This window comes from Hydractinia symbiolongicarpus, chromosome 6, assembly GCF_029227915.1.
Source record: "Hydractinia symbiolongicarpus strain clone_291-10 chromosome 6, HSymV2.1, whole genome shotgun sequence".
Taxonomy (NCBI): domain Eukaryota; kingdom Metazoa; phylum Cnidaria; class Hydrozoa; order Anthoathecata; family Hydractiniidae; genus Hydractinia; species Hydractinia symbiolongicarpus.
Window position 1 is genome coordinate 9,556,245 of NC_079880.1, and position 16,370 is coordinate 9,572,614.

Consider the following 16,370-nt stretch of genomic DNA (forward strand, 5'->3'; position numbering starts at 1 on the left):
AATATGACGATGCAGAACGCCACGCATACATTATATTATCTTTTCGCATAATTTGGCCATATATTGGCCATTTTCGGCCTACGATTCCAGTGTCTTTTCGTCTCGCCGTTCAGTAAAAAAAAAGAGACGAAAGGCACTGGGGACGAGTTTGAGATTTAAGGACACGAATCCCCAGGGAGTAACAAAGAGCTCCACTACCTTGCCTGCACAAGAATCACAGCGGCTTGCTAAATTTGGGCAACACATGTTACATCAATTCCATCTTGCAGTGTTTTTATGTGTTACCTGCAGTCGCCACAGCCATCTCTGCAAATGATTCCAATATGCCGATAGGTAAAAGTTTTGTAAGTATTCTACGCAAACTATCCTCCTCCAAGGTTCCAGTGAACACTTCTTCATTTCTAAATGCATTAAAAGGCCATGTTTCTAATGCAAGGGGTGCAGCTTTTAATCCGTTCTCTCAGCAAGATGCCCTAGAGATTCTTGAGTATCTCATACCAGAGTTTTCCTTAGCCTTTCCTTTCTTTGGTAGATTATTCAACACTCGTGTGACAATCTGCACTACTTGCAGCGCTTGCAATAATATTAGCACCTCTGAGCAAGTAAGTCCATTTCTTCAACTGCCCTTGACATCGACTGTACAATCTTCAATAGATAACTTTTTGGAGAGCGAAGAATTGTCAGGTGTCAACTCGTACTTCTGTCACTACTGCAATAGTTACCAAACTGCAACAGTTGAAAAAGAGGTCGCAGAGTGCAGTTCAATTTTGGTTCTGCAATTAAAGCGCTTTGCCTATAATAAAGGTCTTGTGTCTAAGGTTTTTTCTCCTGTCACATCTTACCCGGGCACCGTTTCTATACGTATCACTGTAGATAGTGAAGTTTCTTGTCGCAAGCACTACAACTTAAGGGCTGTAATTAACCACTCCGGAAATTTGAACAATGGTCATTACACTACTGTTGCTTATAACCAAGTGCATGGTAAGTGGTTTTATTGCAACGACAGAGCAGTGGTCCCTTGCAAACAAAGCTTGCTTAATGGTGTACAACCTTATATCCATTTCCTTAAAGAGGTTAGGTAAATTGCAGTCAGCACCACAACTTCCTTCTTATGTCAGCAAGGGGGTTTGACTATTATTTTTTTCTTTTTTTTTTCTTTTTTTTTTTTTTTTTTTTTTTGTAGTCTTGTCAGTGACGACTCCACTTGGTACCCCAGTCAAAATAAAAGCGAAAAACAAAAAAAATTACGCCAGCAAGGGGGTTTGACTGTACCAGGTCCTATCTTTGGAGAGTGACGACTCCACTTATTACCCTAGTCAAAAAGGAAAAAAACAAAAAACAAAATAAAAATTATGTCAGCAAGGGCGTTTGACTGCGCTGGTCTTATCTTTGGAGAGTGACGACTCCACTTCTTACCCCAGTCACACAAGATTGTACAGAGTAGGACAGATGAAAAGTTATGGATGAAAGAAATGTCCAGTTCCTGCTGAAGACTGTTCGCAGACCTCTTTTAAGGTGACTCAGCTAGACATTTTGGGTACCTTGGTTCAGGAATATGAGTCGAAACCCTTGTACCCTTTACAGGAGTCCTGTCCTACTCTCTCTGTCTGTTTGTTTGTTTAATTTTTGTGCCAATTACCTCCTTGGAAAAAGGAAGAATTGTGTTCCTTTATATGAGCATTTCTTTAGAGGAGCAAAACCTCTAGAATTTCAATTTTAAGACTTAACTGGTCGAGTTTATCATTGTGCGTGCGCTTTGTAATTTTCATTCTTCTTATAGCATAATCAATGGTTTATATCTATCCATATACTTCTATAACACTGTGAGGTAGGTTAAATAACATTATTTAACCTACCTCACATTTTGCTGTCTACAAAACACTTTATCTTCATCATCGGAGCTGTAAAATGTAAAAATGTATAACAAAGAAATATATAACTAAATAGTCGTTAGCCCGTGGAAAAATCCACGGGTTCGCCCGTCCTTTTCATACCGCATTGCGTGCGTCTCGCTACCTCTGCATCTAAGCTACCATTTTGCGTGATAGACAGGTGGACGGACAGACATCGGGTATTATAATATAGAGAGTAACGACTCCACTTATTACCTAAGTTAAAAACAAGGAATAGCACAGTTGAACAGAAAGTGGTCAAAGTTTACTTTAGGAAGAAAGGGATGTCTAGTTTCTGCTAATGACCGTCCGCGGACCTCTTCGATATGACCCAGCTAGACATTCAGGGTTTTTAGGTTCAGAAATATGGGTCGAAACCTACCTGCCCTTAGTTAAAGTTCTGTTCATCTTTTTAAATGTGTTGTGTCCTTTTTATTTTTTTATATTTTTTTAATTAATTCCTTTTAAAAAGGGACATTGTTCTTTTAGAGGCATTTTCTCTAGAGGAGTACAACCTCTAGCTTATTTCCAAAGACCTAACAGGTTGAGTTCATCACTGCGGTGGCTAGCCACCTCTTTGTAAATGATTTTCTTATTATTAGGATCGAAGAGATACAAAATCGATAATGTAAATGTAAAAGTTGTCATTACTGTGAATAGTTTTTGAAATCTAAGAGTCCAGCTTTTTCATGATAAAATCTTACTAGGTGATTTATACGATTATCTATTTTATTATGAAGTTTTTTTCTGTGTGGCTATTTTATTTTATTTTACAAACTTGTTATCTAGGTTTCTTTTCATCGACGGCGCACAAGGTTTTTAATAATATCACAAAAGTGTAACTCTGCTTTTAAGTGTTAAATTTATATTTTTAGATCCGACATTGAAAACTTATTTTGAGAGTTTTTTATTATCACTAAGGTTTCGTCAGGGTTAAACCTAAAGTAACTATTTTTTATGTATATATATTTAAGTTTTCTTGAGATAAAAATAATTAACAATATAACAATTAACACGGATTGTCTGCAACAGCGATACACGGCAGATTCTTTTCTAGTGTTTATATAATTTTTGTTATCCATTTATATCTCAGCAATCACAATGTGTATGATAAAATGAATTGCATCACTGGGAGGAGATATTTGTGGGTGTGTTATTTTTAATTTTTTCACTATATTTCCAGTAGCCACCTGTTGCTTGAAGGTAGCGCAGATAAAGAAGAAATCTTATCTACACGTTTAATTTTAGGGTTTTTACATATTTAAGGCCTGAGCACTAGGTTGTGAAATACATGTCAGTAACACATACAAATGAGACCTGCTATACTGTTTTATTATTGGAAAGAAATCTTTTTAATGTACTCTATGTGATTGCAAAGATATAAATAGATTAGAATAGCATTCAAGACAAAGGAAAAAATGTTCTCTGGGATTGTGTTATAGGGATAGTGTGAAATTTGTATCAGAAATACTGTTTGAGCATAATTTAAATAATAGATCACGTGAATATGCGCACATGCATATCATATGTGGAGATTTTCAATCATTCCTTTTACTTATCTATGACAATTCCTTGTGAACTCCTGGTAGAAAGTCAAATGCATTTTCAGCAGAACTCACTGCTTTTCTCAAATTTAATAATTTTTATGTGATTTCGTACATGGATCAGGTCCAATTAAAACATATCGCCATCATTCACTTCCACACTTTTTCCACACTATTCGAGATCATCAGATACTTCACCAGTTGAGCAACACTGCTTCTACTTTGCAATCCATCAATGATGAGCAAGGGCCATAATGACAGATAAGAGCCAGAAGAAGGAGATGACACAATGCTGTTCTGTAAAAGCCTGGTTCGAACATTGAGATATCTGAGCCCAAAAAAGAATAGAAAGGCTCGAATCGAAATTTAACAACTTTTATACGATCTAGAGGTTGATGAAGAAGTTGATTTCTATATATGTATTTAAGTATAAAGCTATATGTTAAAAACAAGCCATGGTCGTCTAATCTAAGAGACCTACATTGTGGGAAATCCAGGTTCAAGTCCTGGTCAGGGCAGCTATACTTTAACGATAGATTTATAAAATAAAATTTATACCGCAAAAATTTCAATATTATACAAAAGTTGATACATACACTCTTTATACAAAAATTTTTTTCGAAAGTTATTTAAATATTTCCCAAAAGTACAATTTTATATGAATTATACACAAGCTAATCCATGTTGACAAAATAATATTAGATAAACTAACAAAAGTTAGTTAAATAAAATTTATATACACAATTTGTTTAAGACAATTAAATATTTCCCAAAAGTACAATTTTTTAATTTTATTAAATGAATTTACACATGCTAAATCAATATCTAAGTAACAAAAACGATATTGAACAAGCGGCTAATACAAAACATAAAATTAAACGGATAAATTGATGATGCAATGCTTAACTTGTTTATTGAGGTCTGGTTTCAACCAAGAAATATGCATACCCCCTTTGAGTTTCCTCTGCCAATCAGTGTCTGCATGATCCAAAATAGAAAAACAATTTTCGTTACATAGTAATTTACAGTTAAGATTTGACTGCATATGCTTAAATATTTGTGAGTTTTTATCAGTTTTCAAATGTTCTTTAACTCTACTAGAAATGTGTCTGGTGGTTTCACCCACATAGCTAGCATTACAACTAGCACAAACAAATTTATACACAAGTCCAGATTTAAAAGATTCAGGAACTCGGTCCTTGCAAGAAAAATAATCTTTAATTTTACACGACTTAAAAACGAGGCACACATTGATTTCTTTACACATCTTATTGACAAGTTGATTGACTTTTCCTTTGGCAGTATTAGAGTACTTGCCAATAAAAGGCAATTTAAAATACCTCTTTTCTAATACATTAGTTGTCTCTGTACTGACAGCTGTAGAAAAATTCTAATCAAGGTAATTTGAAATATGGCGGTTTACTAGTTTTGTAGGAAAAAAGTTTTTTCTCAAAATTTCAGTCAGAGCCCTAATATTAATGTCAAAGTGTTTCCAACTGTTGTTAATTTTGAAAGTCCTGTCAATTAGTGTTTTAATGAGACCTATTTTATAGATTTTGGGAGTGAAACTAAAATAATTAGTTAAAATGCCAGTATAGGTTGACTTATGGAACACAGAAGTATAAAATTTGTCACTGGTGTTCTCAATTAGAATGTCAAGAAAAGGAAGTTTACCATCAACTTGTTTTTCTAAGGTAAATTTTATATTAGGGTGTCTCTGATTCAAGTATTCAAAAAAGGCCAACGCTTCACTTTCATCGTTAAATAAAGCAAAGATGTCATCCACATATCTACGGTAGTATGTTGGGCCACAACCCGAGTAATTTTTTATCCATTCCTTTTCTTTAACGCCCATGAAAAGATTCGCTATTAGAAAATGCATTTTTACCCAAGAGAAGAAACTTAGAAGTCTAACTAAAAACGTCGCACCACCGTTTACAGCAGACGAAATTGTCACCAATTTATCTTCGTACAGTTTGCTTGATGATGAGAGTGAAATTTTAAAAAATGGTCTGTCTTTTGCCATTCCACCATCAACACTTAGGAAAACAGATGTGTTTGTTTCGTTTGAAATGATTTATCGATTTATGTCCTCAAATTTGAAAGATAAAAATGATGATAATCTTTTAAAGTCCAGCCTATCACATATTGCGAACAGTTATTACCACGATTACCGACCCAGTCGCGAAGTTATTAAAAAACATGGTATCCTGAAAAAGTTGAAGAAAAACAATATTGTTATTTTAAAGCCGGACAAGGGAAATGGGGTAGTAATCTTAGACAGAAAGGATTATGAAAAAGGCATCTTGGATATCATTTTAGACACTACTAAATTTAAAAAACTCGACGAAGATCCAACATTGAAGAGAGAAGGACAGTTACAACGTTTTCTTAGGAATTTAAAGAAAAAAGGTTTTTTTAGTGACAAAGTGTACAACGATATATATCCCAGTGGTTCTCAACCGGCCAGAATATACGGCCTTCCTAAAATGCATAAATCTTTTGGAAATTTACCTAAATTTAGGCCTATTATATCTTCTATAGGCACATGTAACTATCAACTTGCCAAGTTTTTAGGTGGTTTATTATCTGATGTAATTCCCAAGGATTACTGTACTGCAGATACTTTCACTTTCGTTGAGGAATTAAAAAAGGTGAGTAAATCCAACAAGTTTATGGTTTCTTTTGATGTTTGTAGTCTTTTCACGAACATACCATTGAATGAAACATTAGATCTTGCAGTTCAACTTGTAATTGCCGGAAATCGTAAACTCAAAATCACAAAATCTGAACTAAAACAATTATTCGTTTTTGCAACGTCATCCTCGAATTTTTTGTTCAATAATGAAATGTATGAACAGGTCGATGGTGTTGCCATGGGCTCACCGCTGGCACCTATTTTAGCGAATCTTTTCATGGGCGTTAAAGAAAAGGAATGGATAAAAAATTACTCGGGTTGTGGCCCAACATACTACCGTAGATATGTGGATGACATCTTTGCTTTATTTAACGATGAAAGTGAAGCGTTGGCCTTTTTTGAATACTTGAATCAGAGACACCCTAATATAAAATTTACCTTAGAAAAACAAGTTGATGGTAAACTTCCTTTTCTTGACATTCTAATTGAGAACACCAGTGACAAATTTTATACTTCTGTGTTCCATAAGTCAACCTATACTGGCATTTTAACTAATTATTTTAGTTTCACTCCCAAAATCTATAAAATAGGTCTCATTAAAACACTAATTGACAGGACTTTCAAAATTAACAACAGTTGGAAACACTTTGACATTAATATTAGGGCTCTGACTGAAATTTTGAGAAAAAACTTTTTTCCTACAAAACTAGTAAACCGCCATATTTCAAATTACCTTGATTAGAATTTTTCTACAGCTGTCAGTACAGAGACAACTAATGTATTAGAAAAGAGGTATTTTAAATTGCCTTTTATTGGCAAGTACTCTAATACTGCCAAAGGAAAAGTCAATCAACTTGTCAATAAGATGTGTAAAGAAATCAATGTGTGCCTCGTTTTTAAGTCGTGTAAAATTAAAGATTATTTTTCTTGCAAGGACCGAGTTCCTGAATCTTTTAAATCTGGACTTGTGTATAAATTTGTTTGTGCTAGTTGTAATGCTAGCTATGTGGGTGAAACCACCAGACACATTTCTAGTAGAGTTAAAGAACATTTGAAAACTGATAAAAACTCACAAATATTTAAGCATATGCAGTCAAATCTTAACTGTAAATTACTATGTAACGAAAATTGTTTTTCTATTTTGGATCATGCAGACACTGATTGGCAGAGGAAACTCAAAGAGGGTATGCATATTTCTTGGTTGAAACCAGACCTCAATAAACAAGTTCAGCATTGCATCATCAATTTATCCGTTTAATTTTATGTTTTGTATTAGCCGCTTGTTCAATATCGTTTTTGTTACTTAGATATTGATTTAGCATGTGTAAATTCATTTAATAAAATTAAAAAATTGTACTTTTGGGAAATATTTAATTGTCTTAAACAAATTGTGTATATAAATTTTATTTAACTAACTTTTGTTAGTTTATCTAATATTATTTTGTCAACATGGATTAGCTTGTGTATAATTCATATAAAATTGTACTTTTGGGAAATATTTAAATAACTTTCGGAAAAAAATTTTTGTATAAAGAGTGTATGTATCAACTTTTGTATAATGTTCTGAAGATGACTTTGGTAAAGTCGAAACATGTTAAAAATAAAACGTGTCGTAATTTTTATGAAAATACTTTGCAATCTTGTGTTGCTACGAAGTTTTGGAAAAATTTCAATCATTTTAGTATGTTGTATATTTACATTACTATGCTATATATATGTTCTTAGTATACAAATTTGTCTTGGCCAGAACTTGCACCTGGATTTGCTACAATGTAGATGTCTTACTTTAGACGACCAAGACTTTCGTTTTTTTCACAAATATGTACAAAATAAAAAAAAAATCACTAGATAAAACTTATATATATATACATTAAAATATAACTTTCACTGATGTAAGTTATCAAATGGATTTAGTGTTCTATTAACGTAGTCCCACTACCAATCCACCATGCCTTCTGGAGAATTAAAGTATGCCATAAAGCCATCACGAATATCTTTTGCAGTTTTTGAATAATTATTAGAGCCCAGCTGTCCTGCAGTTACTAAGCCAGTGAAACCTTTAGTTACTAAGCCAGTGAAACCTTCAGTGTCCTTGCTCCAGTCCCCATCTATTTGTCCTTCGGCATCATCTTGGTCAACAAAACTAGGAGGGCAATAATTGTAATCACCGAATAAACATTGACTTTTCATTAGGTAATTATGTAAAGCACCAACTGCTTTTGTTATCAAGGAAACTGTTTCCACTTGTGCGATGATTGGTCTCCTGAATATCCGAAACCGTGATGTGGCTATCGCAAAGCAGTTTTCTATTATGCGTCGTGCTCTAGACAAACGGTGATTAAATACTTTACGCTGCATTGTTAATCCACTTACTGAAAAGTGTTTAAGCATGAATAGCTTCATCTGAAAAGCATCATCAGCAACAAAAACATATGGATAGTGCTTGCCATCAGAGGTCATATCATTATTTGTCATTTACTAAATTATTGTCAATAACATATCCAAGCTTACGGCCTTTATAAACTCCATCATCACTTTGACGACCAGCATCACCAATATCAAATAACGTAAACTCATATGTAGCATTACATACTGCAAGCAACGCAATGCTATGCTATGAGTTCTTTTTTTAAATTAAAATAATCAGACCCAGATCTTGCTGAAGCTCGCATGACCACATGCCTACCATTTATAGCACCAAGGCAATGTGGAAAATTCCATTTTTCTCCAAATTCATGAGAAATCTTTATCCATTCCTCAACTGTTGATGGAACGGGAAGAAAACCTTCCTCTTGAAGAATGTTCCAAATTACAGAACACGTCTCTCGGATTATTCAACTTACAACTACAAAAGGACTTACTCGATAACAACTACTAATTGTTCCTTGTGCATCACCAGTAGCTAAATACCTTAACGTTATACAAAGTCCTTCACTGGGTGTTGCTACATCTTTAGTTCTGGAGCTCTTTAATATGAATGGTGCAACCCAAGACAGAAGTTCTTCAAACCTTGTTGGCTTCATTCTGAACATTCGAAAGAAATAATAGTGGTCAAACAACATTAAATCTTTCACCAACACATAAAATTCTCCTTTGTATTTAAGTTCTTTAATAAGTCTTCGAACCCACATGCTTTTCTTACGAATTGGTTTCTTTCTTCGAGCGTGCTGATACATTAACATTACTGTTATTATTGAGTAAATTAAGTGAACCAGATGAGATACTTGCTGAACAAGTGATATATGCAAACAATATTCAACTATAAAACAAACTATGCTCTATTTATAATAATATTTTATCACTACTATCTATATATATCACTACTATTGAGTAAATTAAGTGAACCAGATGAGATACTTGCTGAACAAGTGATATATGCAAACAATATTCAACTATAAAACAAACTATGCTCTATTTATAATAATATTTTATCACTACTATCTGTTTCAAAATCATTAACCAAATGCACCATAATTCCCACTGTGAAGTTGTTCTTTGTCAGATTCAAATAATTATAGAGGAATAAGTTTTATACCTATTTTGTGGAAACTGCTTGAATGCCATTTGGATTTAAAAGTAAAACATCTACCATCCATGCATCATTTGCTTTTAATCACACAATAAAACATACAAACAAACATAAAAGTCCTGTCTTCGTTTGCAGTCTCGATGCAGAGAAAGTTTTTGATAGTTGTGATTGGGAAATTTTATTCAAAAAATTAGAATCAGTAGCGATACCCAGAATATAATTGTTAGCCTCAAAAGCCTCTACTTGCAGAGTTGTGCAAATGCCACGTATTGTGGTCACCAGTCTTCATTATTTCAAATTACACCAGGTGTTAAATAGGGATCAATTCTTTCAGCTCATCTCTACAACATCTATACTAACGATCTTTTGGAAAAAATTAATAATTTAAATGTAGGTACTACCATCAATGGCCTTAAAACTGGTATAATAGCTTATGCGGATGATATAACCTTGATGAGCTCCACCTTATCTGGTTTGCAGAAAATAGACAAATGTATTGATTATGGTTATAGACACAAAATAAAATTTAATGGGCAGAAAACAGAATTTATGGTATCTAGGAAATCGCACATTAGAGAACCCAAGATCTTCGTTGATAACACTGATGTAAGGTCGAATAAAAAAATAAAAACGTCGGATTTTACTGATTGGTTAAACACTGTCTTGCTTCCATTGACTCATCTCAAGTGGAACAAAGATTGAAAGAATTTAGAGCTTGTACTGATATTTTGTTCCGTTCAGGAGCTCGCTTTTGCCAACCGAACACAATATTCACGCTTTATAAATCTCTGCTTTTTTCAAAACGTTATATGGCTTGGAACTATGTAATAGTAATCAACATTTCAAGCTACGAATCAAATCAGAATCAACTGCTGCATTAAAACAACTATTCAACGTGTAAGAACATAGTCTAAATGTTCTTGAGTATCTTGGTGATGATATGCTAAATATACGAAGAGTTAATATGTTACATCTGCTGATGGGGAAGGTTATTACACGACATATACTTATCAACATGCTTTCTTCAGAATCGAACCCATAGGATAAACATTTATATGACGCTTTTGAGAAACACTCCATTGATGTATTTTTATTTATTATGTACTGACGTAAAAAGGAATGGAAACAAGACGCTAATATCCCTCCTTTTGTAATGAGCTCAAAGAGTGCTTAAATAACTGGTAAAGAACTGATAGTCGCATGACATTTAAAAACATTATGGAGATCCACATCCCACAAAGATAGTATTAAAAATATATATGTATATATTTTTTACGATGTTTAAAATAAACTCATAACCGGGTTCATTTAGAGCGGCATTTCGAACGAACTTAGAGAATGAATCCTTCAAGAAACGAAAGAACTGAATAAAAAAGGATGTAGTTTGTTGTTCTTACCCTGAGGGAATATCGACAAGCATGGATTGTCTACATCTGCTGAACCGTCGCTGTTGTCCATTATTTCGTCGCGTAGAACATTTTCACGGAGAGCGACGTTTTTATTTTTTTAGTCGTTTTTTCGCGTTTATTTTTGCCCTAACCCCGGACTACATAAATGCGCTTACGTGAAATTCTGGGTCTCAAAAACATTTCCCGATGTTTTTTAACCGAATATTTGTTCGTTAAAGTTGCGTTAAAATAACTATTTGCAGCACATGTGCAAGCGTAGGAGATTTATTGAAACCGGCCAATTTTCCTTCTTTTTCTTTTTTTTTTTTCGTCCGGCAATTTGACCAAAACGCCATCGATGATGTTTCCATTGCGGGGGCAACTTCTTGTAATGCCGTATAGTGCAACCAATCACGTTCGAGTATTTTTGTGACGGAAAGGACCACCAATCAGGGTGCAGGTCGACTTTCTTTGTGTTGGAAAATAATCCCGGGGGGATCTCAATTTTTGTTTATTTTTAAACGTTTTTATTCTTTTGTTTTGTTTTTTAAAAGCCCCACGGGATCGTTATGGAATAATTAATTTTTACCCCCGGTTTACTATGTGCGCGCCGTATATCACGGAAACGAGTTCTTTATCAACTGAAAAAGGAAACCGAAGCGAAGAGGGTTGTCTCTTTTCCAAAGTAAGCCTGTAAGGAGTTATTTCAAAGAAGGCATGCCAATGTTTTCTCATCATGAGGTTAGTTTAAAAAGCCAATATGTTTTTCTATATTCTTCATTTTTGTGTGCTGCGACGGAGGTTATGTCGCATTCCAATATGAATGTAATTCGAATCTAAAGGTAGAAAACGAAGTTAATGTTGTTGTCAGTAATATAAAACGAAGAAAAACGTACGATGATAAAACATCAAAAAAATGAATTGATTGGAAATGTATCAGGCACAAAAGAAATTGATTGGAAATGTATCAGGCAATAGACCTATTTCCATCATTTTCGTTCCGCGGAATATACATACCAAAACACCGAATAACATGAAAGCGAGATTACTTATAAGCAAATTTTTAGCTTGCAGCGAAGTAGTGCAGGTATGGTTTGTTTACTTGCAATATTTGCAAAATTTATTTGTCATACGGATTGTTATTAACATTTGGTGATAATATGGGGTAATAGCATGTATCATTGGGCCGTTCCAATGCTTTCGTTTATTATTCTTGGTGTTAAAGGAGCTAGGTATTAGCTAGCTTTGAATATGATATGAGTAGCTAGCTAGTTGACTGGCTGACTTGTTTAAAACAAACGTGAAATTTCAAGCTGTTTATCAAAATTAGTGTTGTTGCTGGTATATATGCTGTGTCTCCAGTTATTGAGTGTACTTTATTTTTTAAACAACATCTGTGAAAATAACATTACCCAGGCTTACTAAAAACTATAGTTTTTAAATAGTTGTTGAGTTCCTTGTGGGTGCCTTACCTCGTTTATTTTTTTCCAAGGGAGGGTAGTTTTGGAACTATTTATAACTCACAATTTACACATTTGTGATTTCAGAATTTAGATACTAATTTGACATGATGGGGAAAGTTGGACTTTTTTTCCTTTTCACAAAACAATTTAAAAATTGTTTGAAAAAAAACACAAAATAGTTACTGAGGTAACTGCCTAGAAATTAAACTTTCCGCAAAATTCTGTGCACAAAATGCTTGTCATGTTGAACTTTAACTTTAATAAGTGAAAACAATGTGAAGTGAGTTTTCTATTTTTACAAATCGACACTTTGGAAAAATTTCACCCAGTTTTTTTTTTATGTAAATAAACAATTTGAACAATTCTGCATTCATGTAAGCAAGAAAACAAAATACATGAGGACCTGGTTTTTAAGAACATTAAGACTGAGATTTTGACAAAAATTAAGCAGGTTTACAGCCGAAATCCAGAGATTCTTATAAGAAAATTTATTCTAAATACTTACAAAAATGTAAGTATTAAAGCTAACCATCACAATGTTTAATTAAAATGTACGATTATTGACAGTCAGTAAGAGCGGGAGAATTGACAGAGGGAGTGTGACAGTTTCATAATCACAACAGCCAATAGTTTGAAAAATGATTAGTTAGTTACTCATGCAGCTAAGCTGTAGGCAACAACCCTGGAAAAAATACTTGTGAAAATTCTATAGGAAAATCCAGCCTTTCCATTTTTCTTGATGTTGAAATCTCTTTTACTGCTCCCTCCCCTTTCCCCCGACGTTACAGGTTTCTGGAGTACTTCTGTTAGCATTAGTCAAGCATATTCAATATTGATTTATGGGGAATGGAGAGCTCAAAATGATATTCACAATATGTTTTCGAGGGTGTAGCTTTTACCTGCTGGCTACTTTGGCTACCAGCAAGCTAATTTTAATTTTTTTAAATGATCAGTGTAATACGAAGTACCGCTGAGCGTTAGTTAACCTTTTATTGAGCTGTAGTAAATATTTTAACTTTTTTGTCATAATTTTTGTAATTAATTCCTTGTAAAAAGGGAGATTTGTGCTTTTAGAGGCATGTTCTCTAGAGGAGTACAACCTCTAGCTTATTACCAAAGACCTAACAGGTTGAGTTCATCATTGCGGTGGCTTGCCACCTCTTTGTAAATTATTTTCACCAACACCCTCTTTAACTACGTTTTGAAACTGTCGGTTAAAAGCTATAAAAGTCAACACTTTGTTGATACATTCTTTAAATTTGCATGTAAACAACCAGCATTCGATATTTGCTAACAACTAATCTGGTTTTCATGTTATTCTGCATTTTCGCATGCATATTTCGCGGAACCATATGCATATGGAAATAAATCTATTATATACATCTTCAATTTGTTCTCTTTGGAATAAAGCAAAGTTTAGTATTAGAAGTAAAAAACTGATTGAACTGATTGCAAGACATACTCTGAAAAATGAGTGCGGAGTTTAGAATATCCTAAGAATATGTCTAAGCTTGATAGTTTGTTTTAATTATAAACTATGACGCACAAAATTGATTTGAAGTTTACTTTTTTTATTGTATATCAAAATAGCTGAATTTTTTCGTGTCCAAGCGATGGGCCGTCACATGTAGTAGAATTGCCATTAGCCAGGAACTTATAGCATGCTTTATTTTATTAAGGCATTATTTATTTTCAGGCCATAGTGATGTTAAGAACATATTGAGAATAATGAGGATAGCATTTGTCAAAAAAGTTAAGAACATCAAGGCTGAAACTAAAACACACAATTCTCATAAAAACAGCGTGTGTATCCTAGAGAAGAATTTACATCAACTGTTGGGGCGGGTGCAATCAATCAAGATTCGTTTACTTAGACACACGTTGAAGATTTTTTGCTAAACAAGATACAAGAAAATATAGTATCCAAACAAACTAAAATTGACAAAAAAAATCGTTTAAATTCTACTCCGATCCTCCGACCCTGTAGTGTGCCTCACTAGTGGGTGCAAAGGATCAAGAAACAGACGCAGGGTCACTAAAATAAAATATAACTTACTACCTTGTTCGCGATTAGACACTAAACATTCACCCGCGTGCACTTCCACTAAGTAAAACAAGAGTTCCACTGAACTCTACTAAATCCACATTGAGATTCTATCATCACAAAAAGCTTCACACAGCTTGTTTAAATTTTAATTTCTGTGTAAAAACAGACAAAAACGCCCTTGTAAGCAAGAACGCGCTAGGAACAAATAGCAGTTCAACCGTGCGTTGTTCCCAAGACATATACCCGACGTAATATAAACTAATTAAAACGGCATTAACATCTGGCTCCCCACAAGATTTCCAGTCGAAGTCTTGTCACGGCTCCTCAGATGGGGAGTCGGACTCAACAAGCAGTACAATCTTCGCTATCGCACGGACAACTTCTTCTTCAATGACACGCAACTTGACTTGTTGAACATGATGGAACTTGTCAGGAAATACATCGGTTATTCGCGCCATCGGCTAGGAGTTTCGAGGTGCGTCAGGTACCATCAGCAGTACGATGTCTCCAACACGAAAATTCCTTCGGCTTTTTCATTTGGATTTCTCTTGCAACGTTGCAAGAAATTGTTTTTGCCATCGACTCCAAAATTCGTTTGTGATATGCTGTATGCGTTGCCAACGACGTCTACTGTATACGTCAACAGCATCAAATGCTCCAGGTGGAGGTGCAATAACCCTTGTTTTTGTCATGAGAAGGTTGCTTGGCGAAATCGGCAGCAGACTTTCTGGATCACTTAAGGTGGTCACCGTCAATGGCCTCGAGTTGACAACAGCCTCAATTTCGCATAGCAGTGTGCGCAGATTTTCATCGTTGATGCTGTGGCCATGGGTCTTCAAAAGATCTTCCGATATAGATCTCACTGTGCAAATTTGCCGTTCCCAGACACCATCGAAATGACTAGCATAAGGTGGATTTCTTCGCCATTCAATTGCATCACAACCATTGTCATTGTGAAATGTATCAATTTTTTCACGATCCAATTCCTTAAAAGCACGCTTGAATTCGTTATCAGCACCAACAAAATTCGTGCCGTTGTCACTTCTGATGGTTCTGACATTTCCACGACGTGTGATGAATCGTCGCAGAGCTGCCAAGCACATGAATATGACACCATATCGTTTGACTTCTAAGCGCCTTTTTTCTTTATCAAGATGGGCCAAACAGATCAACTCCACAATAAGTAAACGAAGCAGCCTCGTTTACACGATCCTCTGACAGAGGACTCATTTGTTGTATTCCAACTTTTCCTCTTTGGGTCCGACACTTTACACATTTCCAAATCACGCATCGAGTTAACGAGTTCAAATTGGGAATCTAAAACCCGTTGTCTCTGACTTCGTTGATGGTAAGCCCTCTTCCACCATGACATACTCGTTTATGACACCATTCAACAATCAGCACCGCAATTTTAGACTCCTTTGGGCAGTCTACCACCAACTCGAATCAGGTTGTTGTCATCGAGAGACAATGACAACTTCTGCAGGGAACCTTTTGTGGGCCATTCATTTTGATCACTGCTCAAAAACTTCTTGTAATCTTCAGCCAGATAATGCTGCTGTAGAATTCGTATGGGAGAGAATTCAGCTTTCTGAATGTCATCTACAGTGACCAGAACAGGACCAGGGGCCGCGTCGGATCTCAGGGTCATTCTGTGTCTTTTTGGACCACCAGTCCTCACAGCAGGATTTGAATTCGTCGATACATAGTGCCAATGATTTGGTTTCGTCACTCTTCGTGTGTACGCAACACGATTGGCGACGAACAATCTGAACCTTTTCGAACTGTTCTTGATATACCCAAGGACAACTTAGATTCGCTGTCAACCTCGTACTCAAGCTCTCTTCTAACCAAGTTGCCAATTTTAGC

The 16,370-nt window shown here is 34.9% G+C and overlaps 1 protein-coding gene across 1 annotated transcript; it reads right to left on the reverse strand.

Annotated features, from left to right (window-relative positions):
- Positions 1-15,034: 15,034 nt before the first annotated feature.
- LOC130648011 (uncharacterized) lies at positions 15,035-15,873 on the reverse strand. The gene is made up of 2 exons (XM_057454030.1): positions 15,747-15,873; positions 15,035-15,645 (listed from the first exon to the last, which is right to left on the reverse strand). The coding sequence occupies exons 1-2, from the start codon at positions 15,871-15,873 to the stop codon at positions 15,035-15,037; spliced, it is 738 nt and encodes a 245-aa protein (XP_057310013.1).
- Between the last annotated feature and the right edge of the window lie 497 nt (positions 15,874-16,370).

Bases quoted from the DNA above. Each gene is read 5' to 3' on its own strand.
- LOC130648011 (XM_057454030.1), bottom strand. From the start codon at position 15,873: ATGTCATGGTGGAAGAGGGCTTACCATCAACGAAGTCAGAGACAACGG. The intron at 15,646-15,746 runs GTTGGAATACAA...ATCTTGATAAAG, and splicing joins GTCGGACCCAAAGAGGAAAA to AAAAAAGGCGCTTAGAAGTC.